This window comes from Protomyctophum parallelum (genome assembly GCF_964188405.1).
Source record: "Protomyctophum parallelum genome assembly, chromosome: 5".
Classification (NCBI taxonomy): Eukaryota; Metazoa; Chordata; class Actinopteri; order Myctophiformes; family Myctophidae; genus Protomyctophum; species Protomyctophum parallelum.
The window spans coordinates 14,382,761-14,397,045 of record NC_139702.1 but is presented as its reverse complement, the minus strand read 5'-3'; the positions used below and the strand labels follow the sequence as shown (position 1 = coordinate 14,397,045).

The 14,285-nt window shown below is 44.0% G+C and overlaps 1 protein-coding gene across 1 annotated transcript in view; it reads right to left on the bottom strand.

The window, feature by feature from the left end:
• Nucleotides 1–462: 462 nt before the first annotated feature.
• The window catches only part of cabp2a (calcium binding protein 2a), a gene marked incomplete at its 5' end in the record, with an annotated part of 34,674 nt that continues 20,851 nt past the window's right edge, over nucleotides 463–14,285 (bottom strand). The window contains 5 exons of the mRNA XM_083764314.1: nucleotides 463–652; nucleotides 1,425–1,572; nucleotides 6,285–6,394; nucleotides 7,280–7,414; nucleotides 7,663–7,693. Coding sequence (XP_083620440.1) covers nucleotides 627–652; nucleotides 1,425–1,572; nucleotides 6,285–6,394; nucleotides 7,280–7,414; nucleotides 7,663–7,693 — 450 coding nt within the window. The 3' untranslated portion in view covers nucleotides 463–626. The remainder of the gene's footprint in view (nucleotides 653–1,424; nucleotides 1,573–6,284; nucleotides 6,395–7,279; nucleotides 7,415–7,662; nucleotides 7,694–14,285) is intronic.

The window sequence follows — 14,285 nt, the reverse complement described above, 5'->3', positions numbered from 1 at the left end:
CAACAGCAGCATATATTATACAGCACATTGATGGGTTCTTTGTTATTATCCTAGAGAAGTGGTTTTCAACCAGTGGTCCTTGAGTGGGTCCCGATCCCAGGCAGCTAAATGATTGGGAGTTATGGTAACCAAATGGACACTTATAGATCTTTAACTCTTGAGAGTGTAAAGTGAAACCAAATGGACCCGTACGGGTCCATTTGGTTTCACTTTACACTCTCAAGAGTGCCTGAAGAAGAAGGTCCGGAGGGACCAAAACGTTGCATTATTATTATTATTCTCTTGTGCCGAGCAAATACAAAATGCATTATTTAATTTACAATACGTCTACATAATTAATTGCTATTTTGATCAACGTGTGCCTGTTATCACTCATCGTGGACAAACTCAGAATGACAAACAAAATATTCAAAGTTTTGGGTCCGAGAGGTTAAATGTCATCAAATGGTGAAATCCGTGGCTCAAATGCTGAAATAAATAATGGACCTTGATTTGAAAAAGAGGTTGAAAACCACTGTCCTAGAGAGATGAAATCAAGAAAAAGAAAATAAGCAACATTTAAAGTAAACACCATTACATCTTAGTTAGTGCATTGGAGGTTTGGTTGAGTGGAGTGGAGTGGACTATCAACGCGACATCATTCGTACAAACTCTGTGGAGAAAAGAATAACAGTGTTTGTACCGACTTCATTTAACGCCCTCTCAGTTCTCCCTTCTCTGCTTCCTGTCCCCCGTCAAGCCCTACACACACCGTCTGCGAACGCCGCGCGTCAAAACAGCCGCCTCCGTTATTTTTCAATGAACCTATCCCACACCGGCGGCGTCCGACGCGTGTTCACGCCTCGCCTGACGCTCCGATACACCACTGTTCTATTTGCCGCGTCGCTGCGCACCCGGTGTGTGTTGGGCTTCACAGTTCTCAGACAATTTGTCTATGGTCAAGGTCAATGATGGATATTTACCTTTAGCAAGTCAAGTCCAAGAAATGGTTGTGGCCAAACAAGGACAGATATCGAAGACATTTTTCTAAGTGCTGGAGTTTGGAAGTGCTCGTTAGATATCAATCAACTGCCCTGTGTGTGTACCACCTGTTTTGAATTAGCACATAATGCAGGAGGCAGCAGGACGTTGCTTTACTGAAAACGAGTGCTTCCAAACTCTGATGGAAACATGGCCGCAGTCTGCACATGGGCAATAGGTAGCTGTGTTACTATACTTGCCTATGGAGCCATGGCTCTTTGTATTTATAGTGTCGCCTCCCGGTCGAGGCTACACTATAGTACTACATCCTCTTTACGCCACACTAGCTACGCTATGCTTTGTTTCACTTCCACCCTGATCTTCCTCTTTCCCTCCAGTTCCTTCCTTCATTAGCCCCCTCGTGTCTCTGCCCCTGCCCCTACCCCTGTCCCCCGTCGTCTCACCTTCGAAGTCCACCTGTCCGTCCCCGTTCAGGTCGATGTCCCGGAGGATCTCGTCGATCTCGTTGTGGTTGAGCTGCTCCCCCATCAGCTTCTTCATCGCCTCCCTCAGCTCCCCGACGCTGATCAGACCATCACCATCAAAGTCAAACTGGAGAGGGGGGGAGAGAGAGAGAGAGAGAGAGCAGAGAGCAAGGAAGGACAGATCAGAAAAGAATAAATTGAGTGACAAAGTAAATGAGAGCTACAGATTAAGGCTATAAATGTGAGATGTGCGTGCTTCCCGTTTGGATGTTCTCTCATATAAATGTGAGCCGACTTTTAGGTTTATTCAGGTTTATCCGATTCCGACAGGCAGTTCAGAGCTCAGAGCGACAAGCATGACAACATATCCTTGCAAGGACGATTCTTATTTTTGCACATTTTGTGCACTGATATGAATTAAGGCTGTTCCATTTAGTGTGCAGTGGTTATCAAACTTTTTTTTTATTTCAAGGACACCCATAACTCTGAGTGTACAAATGGAACACTCTCAGAGTTACATACCCGTACGGGACCATTTGGAACCCATTCGAGGACACTTTTGAGAGAGACCCAGCAGTGTTTCCAGTGAGTCAACATGACTGGCCCAAGCAGGGGCCTATTTCACGAAACTTGGATTAGAGATTAAGCCGGGCTTTAACACATATCCTGGCTTAATATATCCTGGATCAGTGCTTAACCGGTTTCATGAAAGCTGGTTGATCTTGCCAGATTAACTTAACCAGTTAACCTGGATATGTTGAGGCTTGATTCGGTTTCATGAAAGTGATGCTACATAAGTTACCATGGAAACTAATGCTTTGGATTTAGCCTGCTCCGGACCAGGCTAACAGCCAGGTTTAACCTAATCCTGATGTCTTTACTGTTCATTAAGCAGTCAAACTGATCACAAACCAATGATGTTTTCCAGATTTATTCAATTATTATGGGTTTATGTTGCCTTATTTGTATCGGTCTGCATTAAAGGACTAATTTAAGCACTATATAAAATCAAATAACCAAAATATATAGGCTGCACAACATCATGACAGCTTGTGAGCTTGTAGATCAGCTGCTTTTGGTGAATGTTCCCCATGAATAGGTTTGCTGTCGTGCAAGTGCACGGTTAAGAAGAATTATTATATTATATTATATTACTAGTCCTACATACTTACACCTAGAAACCCCATTCAAACCTATTTAGGTTCATCCTATGGTGGACATGTGTGCCTGAAAAGGAATCTTTGAAATGTTTCATAGTTTTAGAAATATAGTGCTTTCAAATTTGAGACATTTATAGGCAGATAGTGGCACTTCAAAAAATCACTTTCACCTAGAAACTCCATTCACACTTTGTAAAATTCAGCTTACTGTGGAGACACATGCTGGAACTTTTTACTTTGAAATGTTTTGTAGTTTCTGAGTTATTTAACTTAAACGCCCAATGCATTCTCAATGGCAATAGCACAAACTTTGGCATGCTACATGAACCCATGACCCGGCCCTGTCTGGGCAACAACCCCCTTCCCCAAAGGTAGCTCCCTCAGAGGAGGGAGTTATGGCCAAATATCACAATGCGACAATATCATTATGCTTACAATATTAAGAATTCTGTTTTAAGTTAATAGTAGTGGTAAAATGTAAACTATATTTTTGGGGTAGTTAATCATTCAGTCTATCCACTATTGAGAGTATGTTCTCTCTTTAATTACAGCAGCAATATTTATTTTAGAAGCTTAAGTCCTTGTATCAGTAAGTCTTGAATAGATTAGTAAAGATAATGAGATATACAGAAGGGGGCTGTAATGCAACTATTAAGGATGCAAACTGCCTTAATACCCCATGAAGAAGAAGGATCAGTAAATCTGTGATCCACATAAGGGGTCTAGAGACAAAAAGCCAGACTGTCTATTAAGCCAGGCTTGCTGATCCCGGCTCGCCAAATCCACCAATTCTGAGCCTCGCTTGGCTTTAGTGGAACGGAATAAACCAGGCTGTAAAGATCAGGATTTAAAAAGCCTGGCTTTGGCCTAAATCCTGGATTAGTTAATCCAAGTTTCGTGAAACAGGCCCCAGGTCTGTTTAAAGTGTTTAATAACTCAAAACCTATGGGATAAAACTAACTAAAACACTGCAGACATGAGACACGCAACATTTCACAATGAACTAGCAACGTAACACTGGGAACAGGTGTGTGTGGGGGACACACAGGTGAACTAAACTGAAAATCAGCACAGGGATTGGCTAGGAGACTAATAGGACACAGGTGGAGAAAACTAATAATCACAGATGAGACAAGACAGGTGACAGAAACCACAAAGGAAACCAAACCAGGACACAAAATACTACAAAATAAAAGGAACAACACTGTACTACTGTTTACTACTGGGAGTGGGTAGGAGAGGCTGAGCAAGCTTAACTATCTCTACATGTTTGTATTGTCTATTGTGTATTGAGTACTGTGGAATACGAGACTGCTCGCCCCTTCACCAACTCGCCCCTTCACCAACTCGCCCCTTCACCAACTCGCCCCGGGCGTACAGCCGGCGAAACAGCGCGGCCTGGTATTCCTAAAGTAATGTAAGTAAATGATGCTTAAACGGTTAAACCTAACCTTATTCCTAACCTCAACCTCAGTAAAACGATGCCTATGAACCTAACCCTAATACCCTACTCCTAACCTTAACCTCAGTAAAACTATGCCTAAACCTTAACCCTATTCCTAAACTTAACCCCAGTAAAACTATGCCTAAACCTTAACCCTATTCCTAACCTTAACCTCAGTAAAACTATGCCTAAACCTTAACCCTATTCCTAAACTTAACCCCAGTAAAACTATGCCTAACCCTAGACTTATTTACAATTTACAATTTACAATTTAGGCATTTAGCAGACGCTCTTAATCCAGAGCGACTTACATTTAGGCAAGAACAAAAGCATGGGAATACATCACATAAAAGCATTTATCATGAAACATGCGTAAGATAAGAAGGTAACAGTGGAATATCTATATGATGAAACTATACATACACTATACATAATAAACTATACATATTCACTACTATGCTATACATATGTACTATGGCGTGCTATGACTATATACAATACAATTATAGTGCTGTCTACATAACATGCTATAAGTCTGTGTCAAATGCTATCTAAGCCAACAGAAATGCTATGTAAGGGGTTAGGGTAAGTGCTATGGGCCATGATGGAGTCTGAAAAGGTGGGTTTTCAGGCTACGGCGGAAGATTGGGAGTGATGCTGCAGTTCTGACTGCAATGGGAAGTGCATTCCACAGTTTTGGAGCCAGAAGGGAGAAGAGTTTGGGACGTGTGGAGCGTTGTCCCGGCGTTTTTAGTGAGGGTACTTCCAGTTTCCCTGCGTTGGCTGATCTGAGTGCGCGGGAGGGTTTGTAGGGTTCAATCATACTTGTAAGATATGGGGGAGCCATACCTTTGGTTGCTTTGAATGCCAGCATCAGAGTTTTGTATTCTGTGCGGGCAGCGACCGGGAGCCAGTGGAGGGAGCGGAGCAGGGGGGAGACATGTGAGAATTTTGGCTGGTTGAAGACCAAGCGAGCTGCTGCATTTTGGATCAGCTGGAGAGGCTTAAGTGCACATGCTGGTAGGCCAGTAAGGAGGGAGTTACAATAGTCGAGTTTTGACAAGACTGTTGTCTGGATTAGGAGCTGGGCTGATTCCTGGGTGAGGAACGGTCTAATTCGTCGTATGTTATAGAGTGTGAACCTACATGATCGAGTGACAGCTGTGATGTGAGCTTTGAACGAGAGCTGACTGTCCAGGACAACACCAAGATTCCTGGCTGTTGGGACAGACGTTACCAGGGCGTTGTCTACGGAAATAGTTAGCTCCCGCATAGGGCAGGACTTAGCTGGGAAGAAGAGAAGCTCAGTCTTGTCTGGGTTCAGCTTGAGGTGGTTGGAGGACATCCACTGTGATATGTCAGCCAGGCATGCAGTGATGCGCTCTTCCACCTGAGTGGCAGAGGGGGGGAAGGATAGGAACAGTTGTGTGTCATCGGCGTAGCAGTGATAGGATATATTGTGAGCAGAGATGATAGTGCCAAGGGATTTAGTGTACAGTGAGAAAAGGAGGGGACCAAGTACAGATCCCTGTGGGACCCCAGTTTGGAGGGTTCGGGGGGATGATAGCAGACCTTTCCAGGAAACCTGGTAGGTCCGATCGGTGAGGTAGGAGGAGAACCACTTTAGTGCCGTTCCACCGATGCCTAGCTCCGCTAGGGTTTCTAGGAGCAGCTGGTGGTTCACTGTGTCAAATGCTGCTGATAGGTCTAGGAGAATCAGTACTGCAGAGTGGGAAGCAGCTTGGGCAGCATGTAGTGCTTCTGTGACTGCCAGCAGGGCAGTTTCTGTGGAGTGGGCTATTTCTAACCTTATTCTCAGTAAAAGAAAATAAAGAATACAAGAATGGCCGCACCGAGCTGTCGGCGTGAGGTCGGTGGGAAAAAAGCTGGGGCGAGATGACCTGTTACCGTACTACTGCAGTCTATTGTGTATTGAGTACTGTGTACTGTCTGTTGTGTATTGAGTACTGGCTATTGTGTATTGAGTAGCTGTGTACTGTCTATTGTGCAACTGCACTGTAATTTGCACTGTAACAGCTTGTGTATAGGATTAAAATGAGATGCTGCATCTCAGGGGGCTACTGTATATCCTCTCAATAAAGTTCTGACCAAACCCAACAGAACAGTTTAAAAAACGCTAACTAAAACTATAGGGACAATGAATTAAGGAACAGTAAAACACAACAGAACATACAGAAAGGACACTGTACAGATGGTGACACTGTTGGTGCTGACCTCCCTGAAGGCCTCCCTCAGCTCCTTGACTCCGATCATGTCCGCCGTCTCGGCCAGCATCTTTGGACCCATCAACTCCACAAAGTCCTCAAAGTCCACTCTGCCACCACCTTGTGGGCAAGAAAGGGTATGACCTCAGTGAGTGTGGGCCCTTGAATTAACTACAATGCAGCCCTAAAAGGTAAAGAAAGTACTGCGCCATGTTGAGTGAGCAAATGTGTGTGTGTGTGTGTGTGTGTGTGTGTGTGTGTGTGTGTGTGTGTGTGTGTGTGTGTGTGTGTGTGTGTGTGTGTTTTTGTGTGTGTGTGTGTGTGTGTGTGTGTGTGTGTGTGTGTGTGTGTGTGTGTGTGTGTGTGTGTGTGTGTGTGTGTGTGTGTGTGTGTGTGTGTTTCATTGATTGATTGAAGTATTTATTAACAGTTTGCAGAATTACAGTACATTTCAAGCACAACAAAACTGTTAACCGTGAGTGGAGGACCCAATAAAGCACTACACTTGTTTACAAGAGGGTCCACCAATTGTTCAATTCATCGTAATGGTGTGTGTGTGTGTGTGTGTGTGTGTGTGTGTGTGTGTGTGTGTGTGTGTGTGTGTGTGTGTGTGTGTGTGTAGCTATTTTCATCAAGTGTAAAAACAGTCATTACGACGGCATCAAGGCCCACCAAAATACGTTTTAGTTGACTAAATCAACAGTAGATTTAGTCGACTAAAATCTTATGATATTTAGTCAACTAAAACTAGACATTCCAGGTGACTAAAATCTGACTAAAACTAAATGAAGGACTATTCAAGAGACTATGACTAAAACTAAAACCAAAATGTGCTGCCAAAAACAACACTGATATAACATGCAGGGCTCGCACACGCGCACACACACACACACACACACACACACACACACACACACACACACACACACACACACACACACACACACACACACACACACACACACACACACACACACACACACACACACACACACACACACACACCGATGTTCTGGCTGAGCTCTATCAGTTCCATCTCTGTGGGCATGTATCCCATGGTCCTCATGCACTCGCCCAGGTCTTTACAGCCGATGAAACCGTCCTTGTCTTTGTCGAACTCCTTGAACGCCTCACGCAGCTCTGTCATAATGGTGGTGCGTTTGAGAGGTGAGGGGTAAAAAAAGACACGTTATCATTAGGGATACAGTCCCGATCACGTTATTTTTTGCTCCCCGATCCGATAATCCTGATAACGATCTTATGACATAAACGTTATGTTATGAGCTTTTTTACAGGTATAGCTTTATGCTAAAAAGCTACAGAGCTTGTTGAAAAATTGGTTGGAGAAAAAGTATAAGAGGAGAAAGTGGGAGAAGTGGGCGCTCTACCTTCCATCTCCTCTGGTCGCAGATCTCTGTCCTGTAGCAAAGAGAACACGCACGCACACACACACACACGCACGCACGCACACACACACACGCACACGCACACGCGCACGCACACGCACACGCACACGCACGCACACGCACACGCACACGCACACGCACGCACACACACACACACACACAGAAATGAACAGTTAGTCAGCTTCCACAGTATGTTTTTGTGAGAAAAAGAACGGAGAGATTCGATAGGATTAAATTGGACTATATCTTCTTGTATAAACGTAGATCTATATACGTAGTTTAATAGATCTATATACGTAGTTTAATAGATCTATATATGTATAATAGATCTATATACGTAGTTTCATAGGCAAACACTTTGGTCGATCTTTTCCCTATAAAGGCAGCAAGGCTTGTAGGAAAATAGTGTTGATTTCGTTGACTAAAACTACGACGAAAAAAGGTTAATCGACTACTGTATTACACTGAGGAAAACTGAATGAAAACTAGGCCATGATACAATTTTGGATAAAACATTACATACATCTGCACTCGCGTGTATGTCAATGTAAGAATACTTAGGAACACACGCACGCACACACACACAGCTTTTTTTTGCAAACTTCGAACAGCTATACGAGGTACAGTACTACAATATTACAACATATTACAACTGATTATTATCTTACTGCATAATATATGTCTTCTAGTAAGACTGGCTAAAATCACACCCAAATGAGGTCTAGCATATTATATACAATAAGGTCAGCCAGAAGAGGTCCTTTGTCCATCAGTAGACTGTAGACTTTGAGGCTGAATCGGGAGTTTGGCCAGGACTAGACTGAGCTGTGGACATTGCTCTTGTCTTCATGTCAAATGTTCTCTGTCAAACGTGAGTATACTGCATGTGTTGCATACAAGCACAAGGCCACTGGGTCGCAAGGCAAATGTCAGTGAGAGCTATCATATAGTTCCACACTCACTCCAGAGGGCCACTATATAGTTCCACACTCACTCCAGAGGGCCACTATAGTTCCACACTCACTCCAGAGGGCCACTATAGTTCCACACTCACTCCAGAGGGCCACTATAGTTCCACACTCACTCCAGAGGGCCACTATAGTTCCACACTCACTCCAGAGGGCCACTATAGTTCCACACTCACTCCAGAGGGCCACTATATAGTTCCACACTCACTCCAGAGGGCCACTATAGTTCCACACTCACTCCAGAGGGCCACTATATAGTTCCACACTCACTCCAGAGGGCCACTATAGTTCCACACTCACTCCAGAGGGCCACTATATAGTTCCACACTCACTCCAGAGGGCCACTATATAGTTCCACACTCACTCCAGAGGGCCACTATATAGTTCCACACTCACTCCAGAGGGCCACTATATAGTTCCACACTCACTCCAGAGGGCCACATTGCATATTGTGGGGTCTGGTGAGCGACCCCCCGCGATGGTAAGTGCGTTGCCAGGGCAACCAGACACGCTGTCAGACAGAAGACGCCTCGGGCCGTTAGGAACGCCCTCCTCCGCCAGATTGAGCTGATTGACGGACCGCACCCAAATCAGCTAGCGGCTAGACCCGTCATATAAAAGGCAGAATCAGTCTGCGTCTGGCAGCGGCTGGTTCACACACACGCTCACGGAGGCACGCACACCGTCGGGGGGTAAGCAGACACACACACACTTCCACCAAACACACACACTCATGTGTATGGCTCTGCATGTCTTAAACTGTCACTCTCCTCTCGTCACAGGCTTTTATAGGATCCGTCTAGGATTATGTCCGAGGGACACAATCCACGGGACTGGATGAAGGACATACAGGATCAGTCCAGGGTTATGTCCGCGGGACAGAATCCACGGGACTGTATCAAGGAAATATAGGAACAGGCGTTCCGGTTCTCACGTATCGGGCTGCGGGCTGAGGAAGGCAGCCCCACCAGCGACGGCGACGTGAGAACCACCGAGAATAAGGTCGGAAAGAAACATATTAATTCTTTCTATAACATTGAGTTCGAGTTCTCATGTATCGGGCTCCGGGACGAAGCCAGCCCCGCCAACGACGGCGACGTGAGAACCACAGATAATAAGGTCGGAAGGAAACCTATTAATTCTTTATATAACATTGAGTTCTGTCAGGCATACAGGACGGAGGATCGAGTTCTCATGTATCGGGCTCCGGGACGAAGCCAGCCCCGCCAGCGACGGCGACGTGAGAACTACAGATAACAAGGTCGGGAAGAAGCCTATAATTCTTTCTATAACATTGAGTTCTGTCTGGCATACAGAAGAGGAGTTCCAGTTTCCACGGACCGCGCTGCGGGAAGGAGGCTACCCCGCCACAGCGACGAGGACGAGGAAACTACAGATAATAAGGTCGGAGAGAAACTTATTATTCTTTATATAATTCTGAGACATTGCATTGAGGCCTGTCTAGCAAACAGACGCTCATTATAGACGCAGGACCGGCTTGAAGACGTGCGCTCTTTTGGAGCTAAACCCCGCTACAGATAAAGATAAAGACTGATGACGTCACGAAGCAAGGCATCGACGTCACCTGTATATCGCTTATCTGTTAACCCAAAGCCCTCCAGTGAGGAGAAGAGCTATCAGAGACTGTATATCGTTTATCAGTAAGCAGAACCCTCCAGGGAGGAGAAGAGCTACATGAGAGTCTGTATAAACTGAGTTGAAACTAATATTGTATTTTCATCTTTCTCCAGGCTGGAAAACGCCTGAGGAACAAACCTTGATTGTACATTCTACATAATAGCAGATACTACTGTATGGAGTATAAGTTATGCTGAGAAAGCCTATGTGAGGTTTTCTCCTGTCTACTGTTTGTCCATATTATTTACTGCTTTTGAAATAAACCAGCGTTTTGAAGTGCTGCAATACCTTGTCCCGCCTGTTGATGACCACACAGACCTCACAATATATTGTCGTATCAAAAATAATCTAAAAGCCCAAAACGTGTCGCACTGTGACACGTTTTGAGCTTGGAAATATGCTTTTTTTGCATTTTTTTATTGGAATCCTGAAATGCATTTATTTACTTATGTTAAATTTATGAACTAAAATGCAAATACATTGGACATTCTAATACTAGTCATTCAGCTACTTTAATAGAGACTGAAGTAATTAAAGTGGGTCATGTTTGCACGTTTGGAATTTTAACAGCTGAAATAAATAATAGGCTATATCAATATTTTGATATGAATCTGTGGGCCACATTAAGTGAAGGTGGGGGCCGCATGTGGCCCCCGGGCCACTAGTTGTGTATGGTTACTTTAAATCAGTAGTTTTAAACCAGTGGTCCTTGAGGGGGTTCAAGGTTGTCCCCAGCTAAATGAGGGAGAGTTGGTAACCAAATATTTAACTCAAAATGTCATCAAATGGTGGTCTGTGTGGCTCAAATAAATACCCAATAAATAATGGACCTTGATATGAAATGGGTTGAAAACCACTGGTTTAAATCACAACATGTTTCCCTGTTCCAAGTGCCAAGCAATGACATCACAAAAACCGGAGTATTACAGAGATTGGATTATGGTTCATGCAGTGATGAAGTGGCAGGGAGCTTATGAAGCCTAAATGTGAATGCAAATCACAAACGGCTTATCAATGTTTTCAATTCCCTGGTTGTTTTTTATATGATCTAACACTTTATTAAATGCACTATATACTGTATATATACGCACACAGATTATGTATAGCTGAGGTTTATATACTGTCCACCTGAGTCCAAATGAGTCAGGGGACAAAGATGACATAGTCATCTAGTCATGTTATTATTTGATATTTATTATTGGAATATTTTTTCATTATTATTATTATTTTTAAATCCTTAGGCTTAGCAATATTATTCATATCTTAATTTCTGTTATCTAAGCTCAACAGCTCAATCTATAGGAAGGCCACTCGATAAGCCCCTTTGGGGTTTTTTTGGGCACTTCCAGCACATCATGTATGTAACTAATCCGGTTTCTTATTGAAATATTTGCTTTCTGTATTTATTTTATTTGACCATATTGTTGTTATTATGTACATATGTGCAAATAAGCTAAACTAAACTAAACTAGATATGGACAAATGAAATGTAAAAATATATAGATGTTTGCATAAGTTATACATACTGTGGTACGATGATTAGTAAACATCAGTGGTGGAAAGTAACAAGTACATTCTGGGCGGGTTATGGTTATGTTTCATGTTTCATATTTATTTATTTCATTTCAGTTATGGTTTTACATGATTACATTCATTTGACTTTGTACTTATTTTTTACATATTCCATAGCAGAAAAGAAAAGGAGCAGAAAGAAGATCAATCTTATTTATACCTGCCCCTATCATAAAAAAATAACATCTAATTGATGCTTCTACCAACCATACATTTTATATCACCATGATTACATCAAATAAAAAAGAAAGAAAAACAACAAAAACAAAAGAACAAAGAGCTCAACAAGAGAACAAACAAAAACAACGCCGCACTATGAGCTTGTAGGTATAGTTCCCTGGAACAACATATTATTTTCAGATGGGGGTCGGCGACCAAATACAGATAATTCTGGGGTTCCTTGACATGAAAAAGGTTGAGCACCACTGACATAGAAACATGAGGTTTTTCAGAAAACTGTCAGTATTTAGGTCCTGTGTTGAAGGGTGTTGTCACCCTGTGTTGAAGGGTGTTGGTCACCAGGGTGTTTGTCACCCTGTGTTGAAGGGTGTTGTCACCCTGTGTTGAAGGGTGTTGGTCACCAGGGTGTTTGTCACCCTGTGTTGAAGGGTGTTGTCACCCTGTGTTGAAGGGTGTTGGTCACCAGGGTGTTTGTCACCCTGTGTTGAAGGGTGTTGGTCACCAGGGTGTTTGTCACCCTGTGTTGAAGGGTGTTGTCACCCTGTGTTGAAGTGTGTTGTCACCCCGTCACTCACAATGTGGTTGTATTGCAGCATGTCTAGTCCACACCATCTGTCTGCACCATTAGCTATAATTACATTTATGAACCTCACAATTGACACCGTGGAATTTGCCAAAAGCTGCCTTATCTGAAAACCTGCGACACCATAAAGGCATGCAACAAAAACAACATACAAGAGATGCTAAAAGGGGGGATATTCACTGCATGCTATTGTCAAAGGAGCATCAATGTTAAATGATGGTTTTCCATTTTAGAGAACAAAGGGGATTAGTGGATTAATGATTATGAAGGGTATCACTCTCAAGCTGTCCATCTCGCAGACTAATCTGTGTGTTGTATCGAGGAATCTGATTATACTTCACATCTACGAGTTCACATAATTATATTCATGGACTGGCTGGTTGGAAATGTTACAATTGAGAGATAGTGCAGCAGGTGCAGCTACTGATACTGAACTATTTTACAGTCCTTTACAATACCAAGTTCTTACAAAAGAACAGCAGTGTCAAAAACCAACCAAGGATCACGTCCCACTGGGAGGAGACCCCGGGGCAGACCAAGGATCACGTCCCACTGGGAGGAGACCCCGGGACAGACCAAGGATCACATCCCACTGGGAGGAGACCCTGGGACAGACCAAGGATCACGTCCCACTGGGAGGAGACCCCGGGGCAGACCAAGGACCACGTCCCACTGGGAGGAGACCTCGGGGCAGACCAAGGATCACGTCCCACTGGGAGGAGACCCCGGGGCAGACCAAGGATCACGTCCCACTGGGAGGAGACCCCGGGCAGACCAAGGACCACGTCCCACTGGGAGGAGACCCCGGGGCAGACCAAGGATCACGTCCCACTGGGAGGAGACCCCCGGGGGCAGACCAAGGACCACGTCCCACTGGGAGGAGACCCCGGGGCAGACCAAGGCGCAGTTGGAGGAAACACATCGACTCACATGGCCTTGGAACGTCTTAGAATACCCCAGGATGAAGTCACTAATGTTGCTCTGTAGAGGGGAGTCTGGAACACTCTGGTGGAGCTGTTGCCCCCGTGACCCGACTACGGATGTAAAATGTGACTGACTAGTCACTACCCAGGGCAAGGAAGGACACAACACAGGGCAGCTTTCTTAAGTAGACTGGTTTATTCCTCCATGTGCAAATAATAATGAATTGCATTTTTATAGCGCTTTTCCAAGTGCTCAAAGCACTTTACAATGGTTCATTCATTCATACATTGGGAGGTGAAGCGGCGAACAGTCGACGCCAGCGTCCTCACTTCCCACATTCACACACCAATGGTGGCAAAACTCACACCGACCAACTCATTGGAGGCAATGTAGGGTTCAGTGTCTTCCCCAAAGACACTTCGACATGTGGACAGGAGGAGGAGCCGGGATTCGAACCGCCGACCCAGGGATCAGGGGGTAAGTAAGTACGTAAGTAAGTAAGTAAGTAAGTAAAACAACAGACATGGATTACACACAAGATTATCCCCCAAATATCATATTTACGATATGAAAACAATGCTCTTGTGACTTAAACAATATAGGCCTACAGTGTGGACACGCACACAATAACCGGGACAACTAGTCACAATATGTAATATACGTTAGGAAATAAATAATATTTACAGGTACCGTAAGTGATTTCACTAAATTAAAATATGTGTTCCGTCATGATTGTACTC